Source organism: Polyodon spathula, chromosome 4 (assembly GCF_017654505.1).
Source record: "Polyodon spathula isolate WHYD16114869_AA chromosome 4, ASM1765450v1, whole genome shotgun sequence".
Lineage (NCBI taxonomy): Eukaryota > Metazoa > Chordata > Actinopteri > Acipenseriformes > Polyodontidae > Polyodon > Polyodon spathula.
Window position 1 is genome coordinate 3,126,612 of NC_054537.1, and position 27,687 is coordinate 3,154,298.

Genomic DNA, 27,687 nt, shown 5'->3' on the forward strand with positions numbered 1-27,687 from the left:
GACAGGTACGAGGTACGCCTCAGGACAGGTTTGGTGCATTCATGGAATGCGGGTGCCTTTGAAAGAAAAGAGCGAAAAGGCGCTTGTAAAACGGCGCTGATTTTAATGCACTCAATCCTGTTGTGCTTGCTGACGCAACATTATGAGAATGCAATGGATTTCCTGTTGTGTAGGCTTAGTTTTGTCAGTTATACAATTTACTGGGAGCGTGTGGCAATTGCCAACAACACAACCTCTGCTGCAGATCTTTTCTTAAGTTTGTGAGAGGCTTGTTTTCAATCCAAAGTAAAGGTGAACCATTATTAAGACATAAAGATAACACTTTCCATGTACACATAAATAATGACACTTTACAGCATGTTGTTTATTATTATTATTATTATTATTATTATTATTATTATTATTATTATTATTATTATTAATCCTATTAGTATGCTAGGTATCAATGTTATCATCAGTAACAGTAATGATGATACGAATAACACCTGCCATCCTTTGGTAAACGTGTAAGGTGATAATATCTATACCTACCAATGAAAAAAGAAAAAAAACAAAGACTTTTTTTATAAAGTCATTAAATACATGATACAGTTGTGTATGTCACCATATCAAACGACTATGCGCTTGCAGGACACTTACCCAGTTGACAATACATCGTCTGCAGTGAAGCGGTGCCCATGGCAACAGATTGTAAGATACAGACACAGTGTTGCTGTGTAATGTGATGCTTCCTGTGAGCAGAAATACGTTATGCAGACCTACTGAATTGCATCCCTTTCCATCTGGATGACTGACCATCCAACGCCAGTACCGGTATGGTACGTAAAGTGTATAATGCATAGGCCTACAGCACTGTGCTAGAGGAGATTGCTCCAATTAAACAAAACATGGGCCTAATATAGGAAAACAAACATTTAAAAACATCCATTTGTTAATCATCTTTTTATGTTCTTGCACCTTATATTATTATTATGTTTAGTTTAGTTTTTTTAATTCCCAGTTCTGTGTACCTGTTAATACGTTTAGTAACTGTATTCCTACATAAATTCTACATTTCTTAGAGGAGACTCACCTGCAATGCTGCAATATGTAGTGCACATGTTTTAAGAGAATATATATATATATATATATATATATATATATATATATATATATATATATATATATGTGTGTGTGTGTGTGTGTGTGTGTGTGTGTGTGTGTGTGTGTGTATATGCATATTCATGTTTCCAGTAAGTTTTAGCTAAAGGTCAGGACAGAAGACCTGTCTTTTGGTAATAGGTTTGCAGGTGCTTCCATATACATTGGATGTCTGCACAGACTGCTACACATTGCATATATTATTCATATATAAAACTTAATAGCATTATCTTTTGATTCAGATGGATTATTGTTTTGATACAGCAACTGTATATGTGACTGTACCCAACGCAAGCACTTTGATATAGCAACTCTATCTGTGGCTGTACCCAACGCCAGCACTTTGATAGAGTAACCCTATCTGTGACTGTACCCAACACCAGCACTTTGAAAGACTAACCCTATCTGTGACTGTACCCAATGCCAGCACTTTGATACAGCAACTTTATCTGCGACTGTATCCAAAACTAGCACTTTGGTACAGCAACTCTATCTGTGACTGTACCCAATGCCCACACTTTGATAGAGTAACCTTATCTGTGACTGTACCCAACGCCAGCACTTTGATACAGCAACCCTATTTGTGACTACCCAATGCCAGCACGTACACATCATCTAACTTGTGATTGTTTGTGGTTTCTTTTAAATTTGTCCAGTCTCTAAGGACATTTCAAAAGGATCAGGTTTTCCCTGAGCTATGTATAGGCACACTAATTCCCTCACATTTACTGTGTGTCAGCACCTCAACACATACTGCAGCTGATTAGAATCAGCACCCCACCAAGCACTTAAACAAATAAACACCACTGGAGAAAGGGGGAGGTCTGTAGTGATACAGGAAAGATAAAGTGTCTTCAGATTATTAGTGGTGCTTTAATTATAGTGTCACTTATATGACAGGGGACTACTCATAAAGATGAAAGACATAATGTGTGCAGAAACCATGCATTTTTGTTCTTTAGAGAGATCCTAAAACAAAAATCATAATTATAAAAACATGACGGTCATCAGTTATAGTATCAAGTAGTATGAAAATCCAAATGAATAATAATAATAATAATAATAATAATAATAATAATAATAATAATAATAAATAATAATAATAGTAATAAAAAAATACGCAGCAACTAAGTAGAAACTGTGGGATTATTTAACCTTGGTTTTACCAGCATTTATTAGTGCACCAGAACATAAAATCTGTAACAGGAATTTTTCAGGTTTCATCTGAAACCTATACATGCAGAGCCCACTGCCTTCCAGCTGCTGGTTGAAAGTGACACTAAAGAAACAGCTGTTAACATGTTAATATTTTATAACCCAATCTCTTCTCCTGTCTTATCTTAATGAATATTAATGAACTGTATGTTAATAGAGATCCATGGGATGCCCTAGTAAGACATGTAAATGGCTGTGCTTTATCAAGAATGATACAGCAAATATTTTAACAAAAAAAATAACACCTCCAACCCTACTGTGACCATGAGCATGAACTAAATGAGTTCTAGAGTAAACAGCATCACATGTACTGCTTGGGTGTATGTTGATTTCCTTTTGTGGTGTTTAAATCTTCCTGACTGAATGTTTTCTTAGTTTTTTGTTTATATCTCATTTTGTAGCATTGCTTTTTTCATACTCTCAAGATTGTCTAAACTGGGAAGCTCAGAGTTCTCTCTACACAGAAACTTGTCGTCTTGCTCTGATGCACAAAGGGGTACACTAAACAGTGGTGAATCTAAGAACTGCCATCCCTTAACTCAGTATCCTGCTAGTGTTTTCCACCAGGGGTAATGTATCAAAATCAATGGCTACATTAAAATGACAGTGGGATTGGGAGGCAGGTTTATACATTTTAGAAAAGCTGGTTTCATTAGCTCTGGTATTCTCTGCAATGCTTTTACACACTATTGATGATCTTCACCTCCTTCTAATGTAATGCATCTAGCAGTGGAGCAGCGCAGCATATATCCCAAAGCACTGCGTCGCTGGCATTGCAATACCTTGAACAGCACAGCCCTGCTTCCCACTTTTCTGTTACAGACTGAATGACCTCTGGTTTTGTACTCTTATCCTCTACATCTGCATGGACTGGATCTCAAAGAATAGAATGATATCACTAGATCTATCAAAGAACCTTCCCACTAGCCACACAATCCACATTGCATTGTTATTCCTGTCCGTAGGGAGAAACATAATGTAACCGATGAGTCACAAAATCATTTTCTGTTTTATACTAAAAAATGTAACCATCCCTGCTGCCTTCAACCTGCTTGCCACTCTGTTTTGCTAAGAATAGAACATCTGGAATGCTGCTGTCACTGTACCGCTGCATTGCAGCAGTCAAAGGTTGGAAATGTCATCTATCGACTCTGGTGTAGCTCAGGTGAGCAAAACAAACATTAAAGTGGCCATGTCTAATGTACACTTTTGAATGAACACACACGTTACGACAAGCATGTCTGTTCATTTTAAAAAGAATCTGGTTAGTTAAGAACATGAATGAAGGCATTGCTGTGACTCCCTGTGGATTGTGTTCCTAGTGGCAAGGCTCTTTCATTGATCTAGTGATAGTATTCCATTCTTCATGATGTGCAGGTGGAGGATAGAGGAGTACAGAAAACAGTGTCTATAGCACAAAAGTGGGAAACAACAGGGCTGTTGCACTGCATTTTTGGTCATTATTCAAATTCCATAGTTATAGGCATTAATGACATTAAAAAGTGAATCAACATAACTCATTATTACCCACTGTATGTACATGTAAAAAAAAAAGTTTGACATGCAAACAGATTCCTTTATATATCCCCAGATTATGATACCCTCAATCGCATGTGGAAGTACTGTATGTTCAAATAACGTTTCATCATAAATGAGTGTCTCTAGATATACGAAATGTCCAGGGAGCCCAAAGCATTTTGGTGCCCCATTCTCTCACGATTTTCTACAGTTTAGCATCGTTGATAACTTTTTAAAGAAACTGCTGCATGAGCACCTAGGAACTGCTCTGATTGTGTGAGATGATTTTAAGTTTTTGTCTTGAAACAGTCATGTGTAAATGGGTTGCTGGCTTTGTAAATTAGAGCATTAATCTCAATGGAGAATTTCCCTGGTTAAAAAAAACAAAAGATATAAATAAAACTAGTATTGTACCAAGTGTAAAAAGAATAAGAGACTTGCACAACAGGTAGGCTTTATGGAATGATTCTGTAGGCTACAACCCCCTAACTGATAGTAAGTTGGTCTATGTTTCATTGTCATGTCACATGAATTCATTACTGATAGCACTAGCTGAGCCAGAAATCAGCCCAGACAGTTCTGCTGCAGCATGATCCACCACCGGTTACTGCTTTAGTTGCCCTTGAGGCTTGAGTATAACCATAGGTCCTCTATTGGATTATATTCAAGACTAATCCAAGGCAATAACTGTTGGTTTCTCCAGTGTCGTAACTACCTAAGTAGTGTTTGGCACGTTTTTCAATGTAGGATCTGAAATCGTGAACCAAGCAGACTTTCTCCACAAGGCAGGACATGATGAACCAGGATATTGTGGTACTGTGCTTGTGTCATTTTTCTGTTAATCTCTGGCAGATCTCAGAGTGGTTGAAAAACAGCTACAGACCATGGTAGAAGCTGCTGCCTGTTTGACAGCACCAGTGTGATCTCTGAATTAATACCCCTAGTATATTGCTTTCTCCCTGTTTCCAGCTCTTATACTCTCTGGAAAACAGCAACCGTTTTGCCTCTTCTTGTTTGGTACTAGTGGCTTTTGACTGAAACCCAGATGCCAGGCTGTGATCACAGACTAACACCCTAAACACTGGGTTTATTCACCTGAGGCTGCCCGTTACAATATATTGTAAATGCACATACTATATGAAGCATGTCTGAAGAGTATTAAAACACAATGGGGGTTGGCTTGTCATGGTTTCCAAACCAATAAAGAAGACTGTGGGTCCAAAAGCAGTTCAAACAGTTTCATTTTATTTTGTTTTTTAATTGCATTCATCTTTTAAATTCCTGTATGGGGAAATATCAGTTGTCTTAACTAACGTGTTCTTCTTGTTGTTTCGGTTCACTTTGTGTGTCATTAGTACTCAGAGAATCTTAAAGAAAAAGATGAACTTATGTGTATTAATAAATCCTACACATGGTGTTTCCTATGTCCACTAGGGGCAGCGTGTTGCAGGGGACAGGCTACACACTCGTGAGCCAGCTGCACTTGGAGAGAGGACATGTTTGAGGATGTGATGTCTGAAACAGAAATGGTATACAAAATGAAAGTAAACAACAACAAGAATACACTAGTTAACCTTTACTGCCCAGGGTTTCCATACCCGTTTAATGCATATTCTCTCAATGTCAGGTATACTGGACACTGGGCAGCAAAGGGTTAAGAAAATAAAGCTGTGATATTTCATACCTATACCAGATGTTTGCTAGGAGAGTGTTGGTCGCCACTTCTCAAAACTGACCTCTAGACTAAGAGAAGGTCATCAGATTACATTGCTCAGCATGACACTTCCGTGGTAAATGACACCAGCTGTAACCGACTCATCTTGCCTATTGAATGTTAACAGATTGGCAGCTTTATTATACTGCACTGAAAGAATCGATCTCATGAACAGGTGCTGCACTTGAAAACCAGTGAGACATCACGCTGGTTTATCAATCTGGTATTGAAGAATAAAAAATAATGCTGGCTCAACTTCTGATCCTCTGATACCTTTCAGCATCACAATTCACTGCCTGTCTTACTCCAGGAAAGTCCCTGTATAGTTTCCTAAATTAAAAATCTTACTTCTTATCCTCTTTATCCTTCTGGCTTATAGGTATTGACCTTGAAAGGCTCTGAAACAGCCTGTTCCATGCAGCGGATCACGTAGCGGGTTGAACACCACGGGTGTGGTCTAGTCCTCGGCTGTGTTTCAGCTCCACTCATATTCTTTGTATTTCTCTGTTCCTCCTGTGAGTTTCATTTCGGTTCAGTGGTCTTGAGCAAAGTCCCTTTAGTCGAGCTTAACGAACTCTAGCAATTTTCATTTTAGTTTGATAGCCTTCATAAACAATACCTGAAGCCCCAAAAGGCCAGAAATGTAAGGAATGCTGACACTGAGTAAATTACTTACTTGCCATCACTCCCTATAACCCTAGAGCTCAGTGTCTTTCCATACTTTCTGACGTGTTCTTGGGTTTAGCAGGCTTCATGTTCGACTGACGGATTGATGCCATGTAAATTGATACTGAATTCAAAATTAAATTGCAGTGTATTAGAGATGACTAGTAACCACTCTTCAAAGTTTTGTATATAATGTAACACTTGCAAATTGAAACTTGCAAGGATAAAGCCAAAGACCAAATTAAAAATATCAGTTAAAATACTGTTTGAAATGGTTTCTTACAAATTTCTACCAGTGATTGTAATATATTCTAAAAAATGTCCTTTTGCCTCTGCTCTTGTTTCAAAATATCCTACAGATCCCTGGGACTGGCATACATGCATTTCAACAGTGCTCAATTCAATTACCTTTTACCTGAGAAATGGTACTAATAGAGTTGCTTTGGAGCACTGGTTCCTTTTCAATTTAAATTAAGTCAACAACATGCAAAACATTGGCATCTGTTTTTTTTTTTTTTTTAAATCGCAAGCAGTTGTTAAATATCAACACTTCACATTGTTTTAAGATTTTGCAATTTGATAAACATTATACTGAATGTGCAGTTCCTTTTCAAGTACGAAATGTAACCATTACTGAATGGGTATTTCCCTCCTAAAGACTCAAATCCTGAATATTATATACCAAAGCTGCTCACTCAGCCTCTGATGCAGGCATGACCACGCCCCTAAAAGTACAGCGTGCAAAGATCTCAGTGCCATTTTTTCCTTTCAAGAAATGACCTGATTGGAAAGCCTTGTTCAGTTAAGTACTTTGTTACTTCTGTCACTTTATATTTAGCATTTGTTGTGTTTTACACAAATTATATTTAAACTAATTGCTGTAATAATTTTCTATTACATGTATTGTGTGCACTACAGCAGCATTCCTGCTAGGAAAAACTGCAGCCTGTCACAGGGACCTGTTGCTAAATATTTTACCGGTCACCACACAAGATGAACCGGCTATGCTCACTCTACACATACAGATATTCAAAATTACACGTAGAAAAAATCCTTGTGCATTCATATCTTTGATTAAACATAAATGAAAACCATTAAATCATTTGTTTTCAAACGTTATTGATATTTTAGCGTACGTATTCGCTAAACCGGTAACTTGGAATTTCATTTTGTGTAATCAATGTCACTGAGTAACCAGTTTGCTGCCTCATGACTGCCTTGCTTTATCGCAGTGCTTTTTCATGGTAGCTTGCTGCTTCAGTGTAAGTATAGCTAGAATATGGTCGCTGCACTTCCCTGTGTGCTGGCAGGGAAGAAACTTGCATATTAACAAAGCCTTTAGTAAATCAGTTTTTACATGCAGCTTTTATGCAAAACTGGCAAAATATTTTGTGAGTGCCATCGATATTTTTGTGTCGTACCCACACAAACTTTTTCTCAGGGTTGTATGATCTCTTTATTTTCTTGCTTGTTGAAGGCTTTGTAGTAGTTTCAATGTCTTCTGGATCTTCAGGCATGTCCAGTTATGTTTCTTTTTCACTTGCAGCTGTATTTGAAGCAGCATTTCTGAAAAATGTCCCTATCAGTGTCTGACGAGACATATCGTCTCACAGCAATCGGAATCGGTTATAACGCAGAAAGGTAATGGCTCCCATTTCCCACATAATGCAATTTGACTCACAAACATTGGGTGAACATTCCAGATATACAGTACAAAGCATGGCAGACAGCAAAAAAAAGTAAATTTGTTAAAATGAAACTCGATGCGGTGGACAGAGTAAGAAAAGGTGAAACTCAAGCAGTAGTTTCAAAAGATATAAATGTTGCAGAAGCTATAATTTCATGGATGGCTAAAAAGATAAAGATAAACTAAGGTTTTCTTGATAAGATTGACTCCAAGAGGGCTGCTGTAGGAAACAAAAAATGGGGTGCGCTAAAAACAAGAATTAGACTGCTGTATTCGCTTGGTTTCGGCAGGAGCATCAACAGGGAGGCAGGGGGGTGCCCACATCAGCGCAGGCAGAGCCGAGTGAGAGAAGCTGCTTGTTTGGGCAGGGCAGAGCCCTGCGTGTAAACAGGGGGAAGGGCAAAGCCCTGTTGGTAAATGTATTATTTTGTCTTTCATGACCAATCCTCGTCTCCAAGTCCATTCTGTACTGGTAACATTTCGGACTTGAAAGGGAATGTTAGGTTAGTATCGTAAACCTGGCTCCCTGAAATAGAAATGTACCATTAACCATTAAGGCCACTGCGTCCATGATTGTAGCAGGCTTGAAGGAAAAATGACGCTGAGATCTGTGAGTGCAATCCTTTTAATACCTTGGGGTCGGAGTTATGACTGCGCCACAGGCTCAGTGAGCAGCTTTGGTATAGAATATTCAGGATTTTGGTCTTTAGGAGGTAAATACCCATTCAGTAATGGATACATTTCTGTTTCAGGGAACCAGGGCTATGATAATAATCTAACTTTTTTTTTTTCTGATTAGGATCTAGGTTGGTATTGCTACTGTGTGTGTGGAAACTGGAAGAACCCAGGAGTTGGCCCTCACGTGCTCCTTTCCTTACCACCTCCCCTATTCTGCTCTTTGCTGGTGTGATAACTAAGCCTTTAATACTAGAAAAGATCATAATGATATTCAGCACAAGGCAAGGGGTTGTGATCAATTCCTGTTTTTCAATTGCAAAGTCCATTTCCAATTCCTTTTTAAAATAAATTCCCAATTCCAGTTCCTTTAATGGAATTGATATTTTAGAGACATAATAATTGTTGTGATTGTTCAGCTGCTTTCATTTGAAGCCAATTTAACTGACTAACAGTGACTTTTATTTAAGTAATGTGTTGCCACTGTGAGAAGCTAATTTTAAGAGAAAACTGCTAATTGCCATTTTGATTAATGATGTGTTGGAATTGAAAAACAGGAATTGACCCCCAGCCCTGATCACAATCCAGACATTTGTTAAATGTTTGTTCAGGTTTTCTACAGATTCACAATGGGATGCATCACTCTGAAATCACCAGAACAGGGGCGTCACTTAGAGTTCACCAGCTCAAAACGAGAATAAAAAATAAAATAAAAAAATGAAAACTACCAGTGGCGCGAGTTTAGCTTTTCGTTCCCCTCTTCGACTCAGTAACTTTACATTAGTTGAATGGGCACCAGCTATCATTTTGCAATTTTAAATCATCTTAGTTGCTTGACGTGATAGATCTTATAAGCTAGGCTATTCATTTTTACTGACAATTCACAAAACAAATCATAAACACTTGACCAGAAATGTTAGTAAAATGTACCTCTCTCTTTTGCTTTTTGTAACACAATGTACACAACAGCTGCTATCGTTAATTTTGAATTTCAACAAATGCTAATTATCGCGATAACTTGGGAGAAGCTGTTATGGCTTTTTTCTTCAGGCAGAACAATTTTAAAACATAGTAGCACTGCAGCTTTTGGCAAGAAAAAAGAGAATGTTTCATTCAACCACGTTAAAACTAAAATAAAAAGGTTTTTATATATACAGTGCCTTGCAAAAGTATTCAGACCCTTCCTATGGTGTCCCATTTTGTGAAATTACAAAATGATGCATACACATGTTTTTAAACTTAATATTTTATTCAAAACTTGAATGTTCAAACTGAAGACTTCTAAGGGTAAGATAAGTTACAGTAAATCTCAACAAAAACTAAAGAGAAAAAACTGAAATATGTTGATTGTATAAGTATTCAGACCCATCAACTCAATATTTGGTGGAAGCACCTTTGGCAGCAATTACAGCTGCAAGTCATTTTGGGTAAGTCTCTACCAACTATGCACACCAGCTTGGTGCAATTTGTGCCCATTCTTCTTGGCAGATTTGCTCAGGCTCTCTCAAGTTGCTTGGGGATCACTTATGGACAGCAGTTTTCAAGTCTTTTCACATGCTCTCAATAGGATTCAAGTCAGGACTTTGACTGTGCCACTCAAGGACATTCGCTTATTCTTAAGCCACTTCAGTGTAGCTTTGGCCTTGTGCTTTGGATCATTGTCCTGCTGAAAGGTGAATTTTTGCCCCAGTTTTAAGTTTTTAAGCAGACTGAAACAGTTTTTCCTTCTAGTATTTGCCTGTACTTTGCTTCGTCCATTTTTCCTTCAATCCAAACACGTTTTCCAGTCCCTGCTGAGGAGATGCATCCCCATAGCATGATGCTGTCACCACCATGCTTGACTGTAGGGAAGGTGTTGACTGGGAGATGTGCTGTGTTGGGTCTGCGCCAAAGGTAACGCTTGGCATTTAGACCAAAAAGTTCCAATTTGGTCTCGTCTGACCACAACTTCTTTTACCACATTTTTGCAGGATCACTCAGGTGCTTTGTTGCAAACTCCATGCGGGCTTTGAGATGGCTTTTCTTTAGTAATGGCTTCCTTCTTGCCACCCTGCCATACAGGTTGCTTTTGTGAAGTGTTCTGGATATTTTTGACTGATGCACATTTTCTCCCATCTCAGCCACTGATCTCTGTAGCTCTTTCAAAGTTGTTGTTGGCCTCACCCGGCTGCTCAGTTTGGAGGGACGGCCTGATCTAGGTAGTGTCTGGGTGGTACAATGCACCTTCCATTTCTTGATGATTAAGTAGACTGTGCTCACAGGGATATTCAGTGACTAAGATATTTCTCCTGATCTGTGCTTTTCAATGACTTTATCCCCTAATTACTTTGAACGCTCCTTGGTCTTCATGGTTGAGTCTTTGCTTGAAATTCACTACCTGACCAAGGAACCTCACAGAGACAGGTGTTTTTATTCTGAAATCATGAGAACCACTAATATTGCACACAGACAGAGGCCATTCAACTAATTGTGTGGCTCGTTAAGGTCATTTTGTAAACCTGAATTAATTTAGGTTTGCCACAGCAAAGAGTTTGAACACTTATGCAATCATGACTTTTCCATTTTTATTTCATATTATCTATTTATTTCTTTCTTTTTGTGTTTGCTTTGAATGTGTGGAGTAGGTTGTGTATAGAACACATAAATTCCTACTTGTGTCATGACTGCAATCTTTAAAGCCAACAAAATGAAAACTGTGTGTGTATGTGTATATGTGTATATATGTGTATAATATATATATATAGAGCGCTGGAAAAAATTAAGAGACCACTGCAAAATTATCAGTTTCTCTGGTTTTACTATATATAGGTATGTGTTTGGGTAAAATGAACATCTTTGTTTATTTCAATAAACTACTGACAACATTTCTCCCAAATTCCAAATAAAAATATTGTCATTTAGAGCATTTATTTGCAGAAAATGACAACTGGTCAAAATAACAAAAAAGATGGAGTGTTGTCAGACCTCGAATAATGCAAAGAAAATAAGTTCAGATTCATGGATAAACAACACAATATTAATGTTTTAATTTAGGAAGAGTTCAGAAAAAAATATTTGGTGGAATAACCCTGATTTTCAAGCACAGCGTTCATGCGTCTTGGCATGCTCTCCACCAGTCTTTCACATTGATGTTGGGTGACTTTATGCTACTCCTGGCGCAAAAATTCAAGCAGCTCGGCTTTGTTTGATGGCTTGTGACCACCCATCTTCCTCTTGATCACATTCCAGAGGTTTTCAATGGGGTTCAGGTCTGGAGATTGGGCTGGCCATGACGGGGTCTTGATCTGGTGGTCCTCCATCCACACCTTGATTGACCTGGCTGTGTGACATGGAGCATTGTCCTACTGGAAAAAACAATCCTCACAGTTGAGGAACACTGTCAGAGCAGAAGGAAGCAAGTTTTCTTCCAGGACAACCTTGTACTTGGCTTGATTCATGCGCCCTTCACAAAGACAAATCTGCCCGATTCCAGCCTTGCTGAAGAACCCCCAGATGAGTCCAATTTTCAGCTTTGCCCAACACCTGGTCGTCTAATGGTTAGACGGAGACCTGGAGAGGCCTACAAGCCACAGTGTCTCGCACCCACTGTGAAATGTGGTGGAGGATCGGTGATGATCTGGGGGTGCTTCAGCAAGGCTGGAATCGGGCAGCTTTGGCATGAATCAAGCCAAGTACAAGGTTGTCCTGGAAGAAAACTTGCTTCCTTCTGCTCTGACAATGTTCCCCAACTCTGAGGATTGGTTTTTCCAGCAGGACAATGCTCCATGCCACACAGCCAGGTCAATCAAAGTGTGACCAATTGTCATTTTCTGCAAATAAATGCTCTAAATGACAATATTTTTATTTGGAATTTGGGAGAAATGTTGTTAGTAGTTTATAGAAATAAACAAAGATGTTCATTTTACCCAAACACATACCTATAAATAGTAAAACCAGAGAAACTGATAATTTTGCAGTGGTCTCTTAATTTTTTCCAGAGCTGTGTGTGTGTGTGTGTGTGTGTGTGTGTGTGTGTGTGTATATATATATATATATATATATATATATATATATATATATATATATATATATATATAGAGTTTTTTTAAAAAATCTTTAACTCTTGTCTGAACCAAACAATATTCCACACCATATAAAGATACCGGTAATGTGCATTGCATGACTGAACTGTTTATCTGGCCTCTTTTTTTTCAATTTGAAAGTGTTTTGCTTGGAGGTATGGCAGAGTGCTATATAGTATATATGTTTTCTGTTGCTCTTCAAGTGCAAATATGTTTTTACCTGACATGTCCAGTTTGGCCACGATGGTGTCCCAGCCACCTTGCTTGTTTAGCTTATCCTTATAATCTGGACAGGTTGAGGGCATTTTTGTACCTTGAAAATCAGTCTTCCGTTCACCGTCTCTCATAGTGAGAATAACGTCACACAGCACTTCCGCTGATTGGTCTAGATCAGTGGTGCACAACTCAGGCCATGGAGGGTCGGTGTCCTGGTTTTAGTTCTAACCAGACCCTAAATTAGTTAATTGGACCAATTAAGCTTCTAATTAGGTCCAATAAAGTACTTTGTGCAGTTGGAATAAAAACCTGCTGGGACTCTGGCCCTCCAGGACCGAGTTGTGCACCATTGGTCTAGATGGAGATTTGCCATGCGGTATTTTCTATAAATCCTCTGGTTTCTATGCCATGCAGTTTTCCGCCGTGCCACCTTCCCGTTCTGCGCTCAGTGTAATTGCACCTATTCAAAACAATACATTCTTTTTTTTTTTGCCACACGGTTTACCGCTTTCCGCTACCGCGCCCAGTGTAATCAGACCTACACTTCAATGCTTGTAGTGTATTGAATTACTCAGCTTCTAATTTGTATATTCGTTCAGCAGTTATATAAGATAATGCATACCTGCTAAGCCCTGTGCACTGTTACACTGCACTAACACGTGAGCTGATATTCTTCAGGGGGAATGCTTTATTTTACATGTATTAAATTCAAGTGAATACATTACGTTTCAAAGCCTGGTTTTAAAGCCTGCCTGTGAATTGTAAGCTGCTTAAAAAAAGAGACGTTTGCATCTCAATGAGTATAATCCGGGATAAATAAAATAGTTAGGTCTTAACTGATGTCCATGAATGTAAAGCTAAATGTTTCAGCCAGTCCTTAGCATGAGTGTGTTTCTGTGTAGGCCAACACCGTGTTCTCAATAGAAGAATGGGATTATTAATCTTTGATGCTAATGTCTTTTTCTTTTTTGCTGTAGTGTGGCAAAATTCTCAAAAACACGAGCGGTACATTTTATAAAATGCATATCAGATTGCTGCGAATAATTCTGTCTGGAATTTGATAGCTATCACACATGCAGTTTTGGTATATAGTTTGGTAAATAAGTTCACAATGTGTATGTACTGTATACGTCTAACTTTCCATATCCATATTTACTTATCATATTGATCTGCCGTTTGATCCTGACATTTCCATATAGACATATCTATTAATAACTGGTATAAGCCATGACCTGGTTGATGCAATGTTTTTTGCATGTGGATAGAGTTTACCCTGGTATAGGTCAGGACAGTGTTGTAAAGAAGCACATGTAATGCTGAATATTACACATAACGAAGCATGAATGAAGAGAAAGACCTAGTAGTAAAACATCCCTTATTAAGTATGATAACAAATCACTACAGCTGTGGCCAAAATTTTAAAAGATTGAGACATCATTTAAAAAAAAAAAAAAAAAAAACAAACAAAAAAACCTATGTGAACCATAATATAGATATTTTATTTAACATCATGTAATCAAAGAAACTACAGTTATATTGTAAAAGTCTACTGGAAGCCATAACATTTCTACAGTACTTCATGTAAGATTTTGAAATGTCACATTAAGAAAAAAAAAAAAAAACTATATGGAAAACTACAAAGTGGTATGTAATTCAATATGTTAAGATCAAATTATTCAGTAGGTTTCAATCAACTTTTCTGAAACAAAATGATGCAAAACCGTTGGCCATAGCTGTACAGCAGAGCTGGCCAACCCTTGTCCTGGAGAGCCGGAGTGTCTTCTGGATTATGTTCCACTGAGTTCTCAATTGCTTAATTGAATCAGTTATTTTATTAATTGGTCAACACTAACATTTTTTTCCAGTTCTTTAGCCATTGACGATTTACAGATACCCAGGAAACCTGCGGGATTGTGGCTCTCCAGGACCAGGGCTGGCCGTACATCTGGGTCATTTCAGACAAGAGCTTGTGCCAATGTTTTATTTTACACCGAAACTTTAAACTAAACCATATCCTAAAATCAGAATAACGTCAAAGTGAATGGGTTTTATTAATTGGATTCATATTATTCAATCGCAGCCAATAATTGTTAAATTATACATATTTTTACTATTTTATAAAACAGCAATAAACAAGGACCAGTCAATCAGTGAACACATAAAATCAAATGCACTTAAAAAAATACACTTACTAGTCGATTTACCTCTCTCTTGTGAACATGCACCGCACAAACATTTACCTGCGCCCATTGTCCGAGCACTGGTGCCTTCAGCAGTTAATCATTAAATGAACTGAAGCATTAACATTCGAGACTGGGAAAAGTACATCAAATCAGTCGTTAAAGTGAAGACTCGAAGCAACTTAACAAAAAAGATGACTTGCTAAAATTCTAAATGCGCCTATATACAAACAAAAAAAAACAATGTCATTAAATTTTGAACTCAGCAGTCGAGCCTCGTACCGGATATTTCATTGCTTAACTGAACAGCACTTCTTTGAAGTAATTAAAGCCCTAGTTTATGCAACTCTGGATTGCTGTGAAAGAGCAACCCCTCTCCCAAGACCTGCGCACGCTCGCAGACTGCACTGCGCCTTCCCTGTCCCAGAATGCACCGCTGCCAGCGGCAGCCGGCCATGTTTAGGTTATCTTGAAACTGCGGTAGAAGAATATACACAAAGCCTCGAATACGGCTGCTTTTTGGTTTCCTTACTGTTCAGACGTCATTTTAATGCACTCTGGTGTTTAAGACGCCCTCCAGTAAAAATGGCTGCGAGTGCAAAAGGTATGGGTAATATTTCAATACAATATCATTTGTAAACAAAAGTGAAGATTAGACGAATGACCCGAGTGGCGACGGTCTCAAACAAGCAGGGTGAGGGCCTAGCGTTCAGCAGACGACTGAGCTCAGTTAGCGTCTTTCGGGTATTCGTAGCTTATGGTCATTTAGTTAGTTTGAATGTTGTTCAACGTAAAACACATGCGATGTACACTATATAAAATGTTTGCAGGTTGGGTTTAGTTTAGCTACTGCGAGCGTGCATTGCTAGAGTGCTACATTCTGTACAGCCTACCACAGTGTATGTTGTGAGGATTACAGTATCCTACTCGATTTTGACTTTGTGTATATTTGTGTTCGCTGGTTGCAGCTTGAAAGTTAATCTTATTTTACAGAACCTGAATTGACCCTTTTTGTTGCATGTGGGCTAAGCAAGTTTTTTGCACATTTATAATTATGTAGATTTTAACACCTGATACCTGGTCCCAAATGTACATTTAAAAAGTAGCATTACCAAAAATAAAAATAACAGCATTGCAGAGATGGAAATAAGACTTCCATTGCATAGCAGTTTGATCCATTCACCTCAGCTTGTTACCTACTGTGTCTAATCAAGCTTGTAGTAAAACCTAGAATGGGAGAAACTGCTATGCAATAAAAGCCTAATTTCCATCTCTGGTTTGTTTTTCATACAGTGAAACTCATTGCTCAGCAGTACTGTACAGGCTTTTGGGATGTAGCCAACAACTAGTTGCTCTATTTACAGATTGACGCTCTAGACATACTACTGTGGAAAGTATGTCTGTATATTTAAAGATAACAATTTATTTTGTTTTCAGTCAGCAGCCTAGACAGGGCTCCAGACTAGCATTTTTCCAGAAGCCAATGGCTCCAAGTCCAAAAAAAAAGGGTCGGCAAATACAACTGCCACTTTAAGAGCAAGTTGGTTGTTGTTAAGACACTAAAATGATACTAACACATTAGCTTATTTTACTCACTTGTTGAATAGGTAATCTAGGCAGCTGATGACTGTGATGAACTCTGCGTTTTATATTTGAGATATCTTGCAAGGGTTGTGTAGGGAATTGGTGACTACACCTCTAACTGTGTCCATTTGTATGGGAAGTGGCATGCTGCAGCTTGCGTGCGCAGTGTAGTGGAGTCCTGGTCTCAGTCTCATAAGAACATAAGAACATAAGAAAGTTTACAAACGAGAGGAGGCCATTCGGCCCATCTTGCTCGTTTGGTTGTTAGTAGCTTATTGATCCCAAAATCTCATCAAGCAGCTTCTTGAAGGATCCCAGGGTGTCAGCTTCAACAACATTACTGGGGAGTTGATTCCAGACCCTCACAATTCTCTGTGTAAAAAAGTGTCTCCTATTTTCTGTTCTGAATGCCCCTTTTTCTAAACTCCATTTGTGACCCCTGGTCCTTGTTTCTTTTTTCAGGCTGAAAAAGTCCCATGGGTCGACACTGTCAATACCTTTTAGAATTTTGAATGCTTGAATTAGGTCGCCACGTAGTCTTCTTTGTTCAAGACTGAACAGTTTTCAGTGAGTCATAGACATAGTCATAGACTCACTGAAAAGTTTCAGTGAGTCCATTCTGTCATTTACTAAAGTAAATACACCACAGTAAACACTGTATCATATTGTAGACTGTTATATTCATTGTTACAGTCTGGAAGCTAAGTTTAGTGAATGACAGTTTTTCTGCTGCAGTCAAGTAAGCTGCAGTGTATTTTTTTTTTCAGGAGTACCCTTCCTAATTACAGTCCCACCTATTTGTGTTTTGCTGTCACTGTTCTCAATATTCAGTTTGAGAAATAACAGCAACAGCTGACCTTGTTTTAGTACAAAACTCTTTAGGCACCCAACAGTTTGAGTGCCAAAGACATCATTGGTTTATTGGAGTTCACAAAGAGAACTTTTCAGCTTGATACAGTAAGCTTTGATTTTTTTTTTTTTGTTTAATTGATCTTTTGCTGCATTTCAGCCCTTCATTATAATACTGTTAATAGCATGTGTGTTTTTGTTTTTCGTTCTTATTAAAAAAAAAAAAAAAAAAAATTGAATGCAACATTTCATTTAAAGCAAATGTACTCGCACACGTTTGATCACCACCACAACTGGTGCATGAACCCGTGGTTCCCATATTCTGCTGGTGTTAATACAGAACCTCTGGACTTCCAGGCATTTGTGTTTGATCAGATTCCTATCTCATCCCTCTCACGCTTCAGTTTATGCATGCTTTTTTAACTTTTACAGACCGACATCATAGCGCATTCATAAATATTGACACAAGTATGGAATTAGTGCAACATAATCATGTTGTTTGGATCCAAACAATTCCTAATCTCTCTAGTTGCCCTAGCTGAAAGAGCACTGCAGCCATAATGGCCATGAATAGACATAGTCCATACATTTTGAGGGGCATTGCGGTAATTACTGTATGGCCGGCGTTCATTTTGAGCCGTGTGTGTATGTATATAAATTACAGATTACAGGATATGAGCAATTTAATTTACCAAGGTTTGAGAATTCTTTAGCTGTTGTTTTACTTATAAACCGCAGAGGTCACCCAAACCAATCAATCGATAGTGCTAGTATTATTCAAGGTGCTCGCTAAACTGGCCTTGTTTTTTGGTTTGAGACGCAATGTAAGGTTTGTAATACTTGCTGGTATTATTGCTTATATGTTATTCGCACATGCATAACGAACATGTTTCCAAAACGATTCGAGTGGAAACATAAGGGGAAACACAAAACATATGATTTTTTTCAGTACAAGTAAATCTGAGCTGCATCTTGTTTTAAGCAGTCACAAGTTAATTAAGGTTCAGTGTGCATGCTGCATGCAAAAATGTTGGTGATCCTGAATGTCAAGTGTCTCAAAACAGATTACTCTGTTTTACAGATGACGAGTTTGATCAGTTTGACAAGCCAGGGGCTGAAAGGTCAAGGAGAAGAAGAACTGGAGCAGGGGACATGGACAGGTAAAGTAAAATGAATTACTTGGCATAAGTGGAGCGGGTTATTGTTGTCATCCCAGTTCATTTCATGATGGAAAACATGTTAAATTCGACCTATGTTCCTGCATGTTTAAATGTGTGGCCTTAATGGATTTTTTTTTGGCTCAAGGACTTTCGCCAAGTTCTTGCTAAGAGTCACGTTGTGTGTAAAATATGAGGCTGGAATCGAGTGCCTAGGGAATACAACAGATCTCTTTAGATCGACAGTACATTAGTTTAGGGTCATCATTAATAAGATGGCAAAGTCAGATCTGTCAGCCAGTGATGATAACGTCTACTGCTCGCTGTCTGTAACCTACACTGAAAACATGAAGTCATTCAAAACTATTTTAAGCATATGTGCACGCCAAAAACGTATATATAAACTAAGCTTGTCTCATACCAATTAGAGGAATCCTAATGATTAATTCAACGTGGGACTTGTAGGCTATACCTATTATTAGGGAGTAAGGTGTCGCTTGACTCTAGGCGCAAAAGGCTGTCAAATTAATTTCAATTTTCAAGTATTAACAGTAGAGCACAAATCAATGCCCGTCTAGTTATTTGACAGTTTAGTGATACTTTGTTGTGGAAAAAGACCGAAATTCAGGGAATGATTACTTGACAATGTCTAAAATGTTTTTGAGATCAAGATTAAATCAAAATAAAGGCACTGCCATAACAGCTTTGGCAGTGTCATAAACTTTGATTACATTTATGACAAGCTTTGGTAGCGTCAAACTTTGAGTACAACAGGTGTTGTAATGATTTAATGTCCCAACTCAGATGAAAGGATTGAAAAGACTAGTTAATTAAATCTTTTTTTTTTTTTGTAGCTGGTGACAAGTATTTGTGTAAAAGAAACTTGATGTTATAGTTCTAATTGTCATGTATTCTTATTTTTACAGTGATCTTGAATACGACTTGCTTGATGATGATTGGCTTTCTACTAAAAAGGTTCGTTGCTGTGCAGTTTATTCATCAGCCTATGTGATTGTGCTCAAAGATCTAACATTTACTAGTGTTGATGGGAGCGGGGAAATAGTCAGGCTCTGCCTTTTCAGTAAAGCCTTCTCTGCCCCCAGCTGGCAGTGTCTTTGCCTGCAGCAGGTGCAGAGTCCAGGCAAGGCTGTGTGGACTCTAGATGGCACTTCTACTACTTAAGGAGTGGTTATACCTGGTCTTTATAAATGTGTATTTATTTGTTTATTTACAAGAAAATGTCACTAGAGCCGATATTTTCCACACAGTTTGTCAAAAACCCTATTGAAATATGGACAGCAGGGACATTACGCATTTAAAAGATTATTATTGTTATTATAAAACCCAAGATTATGAGAATCCAGTTATTCAACTATGTGTATTATTGTCTTAAGTTTATTTGAACAGACCCCATTGCATTAATAAAAAAAAAAAAAAGGCTACACGTTTACTTTGGAATTTAAATCGTAAACCGATCTAATTTAAGGCAAGAAAATGTAAAAAATGTAAATGTTTGTTTGATCAAGACAGGTTCTATATTAAGGCCCTGTCCACACTACATAACCGATCTCGAGAACCGTACTCAAAACTGTTCTCATTAATCCAGGTCAAAGCATCCACACTGAAGTACTGTTTCGTGTTTAGTCGGGCTTAACCCTTTGTGGTCCTATGTTGGACCAGATCTGGCGTTACAATTTTACCTTTCCAGTCCGATGTCGGACCCTGTTTGACATTATCAAAAAGACGTGAAGCACAGGTCTCTAGTTATTTTCTCTCTGGAAAACTCAGAGAAAACCTTTCAATGGCCAAGTGAGAAAAGGGTGTGGGGTGGGGGGCGTATCTCAGCAGTAGAGCTAGCCACTGCACCTTTGAGAAGTCAGACACATAACAAAGGAGGTAGCTGCTTCCACATCCAGCGCTCAAAGAATATCATGGACATTTGTAGAGCTTTTTGAGATGATATAGTAGCACTGTACTATCCCTGATAGTACTGATAGTACTGATCTCTGCAGTAGTGATCCCTGACCCCTGAGGTGGTCTTGAGTACGGTATTAAATGCTGCGTATTGTGGATGCAAACCGTATTTAGCACTTAAGCTGGTTTAAATGCAGCTAATATGCTTTAAAGGCATAGTGTGGACAGGACCTAAATCACACTGTCGAATTGTACCTCATTTCCATAGTCAAACCAACTTGATTAGCCCCCATGATTGCCCCCCTTGTCCTGCATTTCCATGTTTTTGTTAAACTCGAGAGTTTTGTTAAATTCGAGTGCGTACCTGAGTTCTTTGGTACCATTTTACTATGCAGGCTGGCCTGACCTTATTCGGGCTGAGCAGGAAATACGTCGCTAATCGTGGAATCCTGTGTCTTAGCAATAAAAGAACCCCAACATTTAACATGAACTTGCATAATCATGATGAAACGTTATCACTGATTACTGTTTGGAGAGATCAGTTCATTCAAAATCAGCTTCAATGATCTTCTTGAAATAAAAAAAGTGTTTCAAAATGTAAGTCAAGTTCTGCTTTCTGTGGTTGTGAGTAGGAATGTGATCCAATGCAGGGAAAAAAAAACGAGGACAGTGTCAATAATGATGATACAGTAACCTGGTTACCTGGTTACTATCTGGCCACCTCTCGCAATAACATGAGTGAGACTTGTCCTTCTCACGTAATAACTCGAACTCAGGAAACCCTGGAACAGCTACTTTTTTAGCCAACTCGCATTGCACCTCAACTCGAGTTTTGGAAAATTCAGGCTAACCCGGGAGCGCTTGAGTGCACTCGAGTTGGCTTGATTATGGAAATGAGGTATTAGTATTGATTGGTATTCAGTAATTGTGTAAATGAGGGAAATGTTTGTTTTGTGTTTTACAATTTATACTTTGTGTCTTTATTAAAGGGGAATTAACTTGGAAAATGAGTATCAGCACAGACCCTTGCACTGTACAGTAACTACTGTATAAACATGAAGACCAGCATTTATATTAACATACGTATTTCTAACAAAGATCAAACAACATTCTAAATATTTAACGTCTGAATAACTTATTAACTCTCCTAGTACTGATAAAATAAGGTAGTTTGTAGAAACCCTTACGGTGTAGTCATTCTTTGCACATTTCAAATCCCAAACAGTGAGAGTGCTTGAGACCCGATTGAAATGCATTTCTCTGCATTTATTTTCAGTCATTTTTGAACAGTACAATTCTGTGTTATCTTCTAACTTGCTGACCTGCATGACAGTTTGATGTGCCAGTGCTTAATCTGATGTGGTCAGAATGAAATTCATCACTGCCGCTGCTGCTGTCGTTGCTGCTTGTGTTATCCATGTTGTCATGAAACCCTAATGTCTGTGTGTCTTTGTAACCTCACCCTTACATTATCATATGCTGCTCGCAATGTATTACCTTCCTGACATTGTACAATTTTAGTACAGTACTCTTTTAATGTGGCTTTTTTATGTGATTTTGTGCCCATTTGTTTTTAATAAAGTAGGAATTGAATGCTGAACCCATGCATTGTTTATGATTTGTGTATCCGGAGGTATGTTAGATAGTCATTTTTATTCCTTATCTTTTAATGATTCTACATCAGATACTATATTTTAAACCTTGTGACTGAACTTGACTTGTTTACACAGATTGTGGTACATGTACTTAATTGAAGACTATTGTGTATTATCTTTAAGCAAATAGTGGTGCCTTATAATAAGTGACAAAAACATTAAATAATCACAAGATGCAAGAATGTAACAAGGTTATCTGTATTCAGTAAATATTCATTTATATTCGAAAAATGCTAATTAAATCAAACCTAGCCACACACTAATTAAGACTGATGTTAGTTAATGGAGAAATGATTTAATAACAGGCCAGTGCTTCTGAGATCTGCAAACTAATGCAGTGAATCCCCTGCCCAGGGTTTGAAATCAATCCAAGATTATATAAAAAGAGAGCATTTTCACGAGAGTGTTAAATGATCAAAACAATGCGGTTACTATATCAGAGTGCAGCATATTTCCATGGTAAAACATTATTGGCTATAAAATTCTTAGTAATAGCCAGCACTGGGGACTATTGGACTGCAATGTATGTAACAAACAGTGGATTTTTAATGGTTTAAAAAAAATTAATCTGGGTGATGATACAGTACAACAGATAGTGATAAAGTTGTGATTGTGAATTGGCATGTACAAGTGTTACTTAATGAGCAAGATGTAAAGCTTGGTTTGACCAGATTTTCCTATAACCAAATCATTTAAATGATTCATGCATATTACAGGCGAGGGAGACACTTGGGTGCCTGTCGCAGTAATTTTGCTTCAATAAGCAATTCATAAAGATGTTAGTTTTGTCTGTCTGTCTATCTACTTATTTTTTGTAGCTTCATGTAACCCTTTTTTTTTTTTTTTTAGAATCCGTCTGACTTTTCTGATGAAGAGTTGAATGATGACCTTCTGCAAAGTGATGATGACGATCAGAACATGAGGTATAGATTGTACCTGAATTCTAGGCACTTGAGAGAGGGAGAGGGAGAGGTATCTATATCTTGGCACTCCATGTTCAGTTTGTAAAACATTTGTACAGCCCCTGTTGAGTCCTGGCTCACTGCCATGAGTAAGGGCTGTGGGCTTCTTCCCAGACTACTGTAAAATGAAGTTGTAGTGCACTTGAGTGCAGCCCCTGCCAAACTGGAGAACGGGATGGTAAACTAGACCAGAGTGTGCTGCAGCTGCACTGCCATGTCATTCTGCGGGTAACGTGAGAGATCAGGGGCCACTGCATGCCCGGTACCTGCAGAACAGCAGTCACAGTATTCAAATAAGTAATAGGCTGGATGGATTGCAGATAGTTTATTTCTAATTGGAAACGCTTATGTTATACATTTTGAAATTTAATCTTAAACATCCCAAATGAGACTTCTCCTTTAAAACTTGGAAATAAGCTCTATAAAGCTCAGTTTTGCTGCTTATTACATCATATGATTTCACCATAGAGAGGCAGCTGGTTTTCAGATATGGTTGATGTATTAATGAAAACAAATACATTTAGACAAATGTTTGGATGAGCTGTCTATCGATGCCAATTTATAATAAAATTAAAGCTTATAAAATAATTATAATAAATGTGATAATACAGTGGGGTTGAATATTTCATAATGTCCATGATTCTGTGAGTAATTTGTTTGTTTGTTGTGTTGTACAGTTCCCAGGGAGTTGCCATTAGCCTCAATGCTACAGCCGGTCTGGTTACATCATTTGACGTTACAAAAAGTGATCACGACCATTCTTTGGATGAAGCAGAGTACAGAGAAAGCGGTGATGAAAATGTGGGTGCTGAAGACTATGAAGGGGGAGAAGGGTTAGAAGGAGTGGAGGGCTATTCTCAAGAAGAGTATGCAGAACAGTACGAAGCCAGTGACACAGAGCTGGCAGGGGACCACATGGAATACACAGGAGAACAGGCGGAGGAAGAAATGTACAGCGATGAAGTGTTAGACATTGAAATCAATGACCCTATGGATGATGAATTTCAAGTAAGTCCTCTCTATTGTATCTCTAAAGATAACATTGCTTTCCTGCCTAGGTTTAGGGCTAATTTCAAATCTATTTCTGTCCCATGGGAGGGGGGAAAATTAGATCCATTATCACTCTGCCAGTTTTTTATCTGCGCTCTGACAAAGTTTGTGTTGACAGCTTGTTTGGCGGTAGGTAATACTCTTCTGTCGGGTCAGAGCCTGCATGGAATTGTGACCTTGAGGGCTGTATCCTGGTGAAAAAAAGAGCTGCTTTGTGTGGTGGAGATAGGCTGCCAATTGTCAGAGGTGGTTAATGCAAAGGCTTTTATCTGGGCTTTAGACAATATCTGATAAAGTCCTGCAAAGGTGAAAAGATTATTGACCTCCTTTAAAGACATCTTTTAAGGTTTTAATATTGCTGAAATGATTGATGCTTTTCTCTATTCATTCATTTTTTTAAACCACATAACAAGCTGAATAAAGAGATTAACTCATAGATGTAGATGGTATATCAGGTACGGTCCATTTATCATTACCTACAAAATAATGCCAAGACCATTTTTGACAAAGATGTATTGCTTCCTTTTGCTATTTAAAGATAAACATTTGACCTTTTCACCACCAATGAACAAAACTGCTTAAAAGTAATTTTGAAAAGTATCTGTTGTGTGTAATGGCTCAGTTTACAAGGGCACCGAAGTGCTGAAGCTTAACGCTTCTGTTTACTGGTATTTAGAGGTAATATCTGGCACAGTTTAAGGGATTAAGCCGTTTTTCATAAGGGGAGGAGTGTACCCTTACTGCAGTGGTGTTACTCTTATTTGCCTTTCATTGCATAGTGTTAGAATAGTCATTACATTGAGTGTGTGTGGCACCTTACTTTGTCCTAATGCCCTACAACTTGAACTTCAAAAATTATATATATATATATATATATATATATATATATATATATATATATATATATATATATATATATGTATATATATATATTTATGTATGTATGTATATATATATATATATATATACATATACATATATACATATATACATATATATATATATATAAATATATATATATATATATATATATATATATATATATATATATATATATAAAATGTCCATTAAAACATATGTTCCTTTTGTCTATCTGCAGTCGGTTGTTCTCTTAAACTGAAATGTTATGGGTTTTTCATGCAGAAAGTGATAAACACAGCATTCTCTTTACCTTTGTGTAACTGAAGATGTATATTCTTGCGGATGAGAATAAGAGGTCTCTGTACTGTAATTCATGTAGGTTGTGTCTACGTTTACATCTGTAACTGGGATAATATATTTCCAACACCGTGTTGAATTCTTTGTGTACACTTTTTGTGGCAATGAATCAATTCCAGGGGATATGTGTAAAATGGAATTGGTATCTGAGATTTTCAGCATCTGTGAACTACAGTATTGGTTTTGTGTATATGTAATGACAAATCTCATTGAATCTCAATTATGGAAAGAACAAGTGTTTCAGTAACATACATCCCTCATCCCAGCTCAGCGATGGAAGACTCCCATTGCATTGCAATTGGATCCGTTCCTGGTTTTACAATGAGTTTAATAAGACACACTTGAGCTTGTTACCTGTACACCAGGGGTGTTCAAGCATGTATCAAAACCTGGAATTGGTGAAACTGCTGTGTAATAGTAGTCTTATTTCTATCCCTGCCGCTATACACCTTTGTCTGTTATTTGTAACACTTTACGTGTATCATCAACCACACATAGAGAAAACACCTCCACAGAATTTGTTCCACTTGAGCTGGAATGACCCTTATATGATTGCAGATTGATTTTAGTTTTAAGTTCTATCCATCACATCGTTCTAGAACTGATTTTTTGCAGCTCCAGTAAGTAGTGTGTTTGTGTCTCCAGGATGAGGACTACTCCCAGTCTTACAGTGGTCAGCAGACAGTCCTGGAGGTGGAAGGGGAAGCTGAAGAGCAGGAGATGCATGTGGCTGTTCAGGAGAGGGGCATTGAACCCGAAGAGGTTGGCTGTTAGGAAGTGTTGTGACTATTGTGGCGATTTACCATCTCCAGCACATATTTGAACTTTGGTACTTACCACACAGCAAGCTGTGAAATTCACTAAACATTTAAATCTAATTTCAGTTTTTTTTTTTTTTTTAAATTTAACTGTTACAGATCTAATACAGTCAATACCATCTATGTACACTAAACAGGTGCTGGCTTTGCTAATTGTCTAACACCAACAGTAGCTTGTTCAGCTAAGCAGAGATTTTTTTTTGAAGATAATTAATAATACTGAGATCAGATATACTATGCTAATTTGGTGGGAGGGAAGTAGTAAGTAGAGTGTAAACTGTTATTGCCCATGCAGTTGAGTGGTAACAAGTTTTAGATTGCTTTTCTGTGCTTGATTTAATGATTGGAGTGATCAGGGTTGCATATGGTACATTCCTGGTATGAAATTGTCCATGTTTGCATGGGTTACGTCAAAGCTGAACAAGCATGTCAGTTATGACCTCTTGCCTCTAAATTAGGGGGTCAGTAAGTGAATTCTGGGAGGTCAAAATAGTAACAGTTGCTGGAAAGCACAGTGGAAAGCAGCTGGTTTTTGTAAGGCTCATACAGAACAATGGGTAATAATAGCTATATGAACAAAAGAACAAAACAGAATGTGACACCTTGTCATTAGCTTCTAGGGGTGTAAGATTCAGTTTCTTTTTCTAAACCATACAACTTTATGATAAAACATATTTTATCTAACATATTTAGAAGTTTGACAATTGCTTAATGCAGAACATCACAGTTGTTGTACTTGTAGCTTGTTTGCAGCTCATGTAAATGTTTCAATATACAATGACTTGTCAGGTAGAGAACGAAACGGAACAGGAGGTAGAGGCCAAGGAGGAATCTGATGAGGAAGAAGATGAAGACGAGGAGTCCTGTCGACTCCGGTTTAAAACTGAACGAAAAGATGCAACGGTCATACGACTGTCCGACGCAGCCAGTAAAAGAAGGAACATTCCAGAAACCTTGGGTATGGAAAATTAAGACTTTAATAGTATTAAGTACTTTAGTCAGGGCAAAAGCAGTTCACTGGTTTATTTTAATGATTATTAAATTCCAGTTTCAAAGTGTGAAATGTAGCTTTAAGTCAACTACAGTTTTATTGTGAAATACTTTTTTGCACAATATCTTTGTCTTATTTTAATCTGCCATGGTATTGCTGTGTGTGTGTGTGTGTGTGTGTGCTGTTTTCATGGAACATGTGTTTTTTTCCATGTCATTTTTATTTGTTACAATATGACTGAAACCTTGGCTACACCAATAGAGACACCGCTAGAGCCAAACTAACATATGAGGCATGTTACAGGGGAATAAGAGAAACAACAAAATAAAATCTTAGTTTTGTAAATGAGGTTCAGTTACCAAATATTGTTGGGGCTGAATGCAAGGAATTATCTTGCTAATAAAAAGAAAAGAAAAA

At 37.8% G+C, this 27,687-nt stretch overlaps 1 protein-coding gene across 2 annotated transcripts in view; it reads left to right on the forward strand.

Moving 5' to 3' along the window:
* The first annotated feature begins 15,517 nt into the window (after window positions 1-15,517).
* The window catches only part of LOC121314060 (RNA-binding protein 33-like), a 56,038-nt gene continuing 43,868 nt past the window's right edge, over window positions 15,518-27,687 (forward strand). For both annotated transcript variants that reach the window (XM_041246874.1, XM_041246875.1), the window contains exons 1-7: window positions 15,518-15,676; window positions 18,587-18,665; window positions 19,589-19,637; window positions 23,081-23,154; window positions 23,871-24,201; window positions 26,107-26,223; window positions 27,069-27,237. In XM_041246874.1, coding sequence (XP_041102808.1) covers window positions 15,658-15,676; window positions 18,587-18,665; window positions 19,589-19,637; window positions 23,081-23,154; window positions 23,871-24,201; window positions 26,107-26,223; window positions 27,069-27,237 — 838 coding nt within the window. In that variant the 5' untranslated portion in view covers window positions 15,518-15,657. The remainder of the gene's footprint in view (window positions 15,677-18,586; window positions 18,666-19,588; window positions 19,638-23,080; window positions 23,155-23,870; window positions 24,202-26,106; window positions 26,224-27,068; window positions 27,238-27,687) is intronic.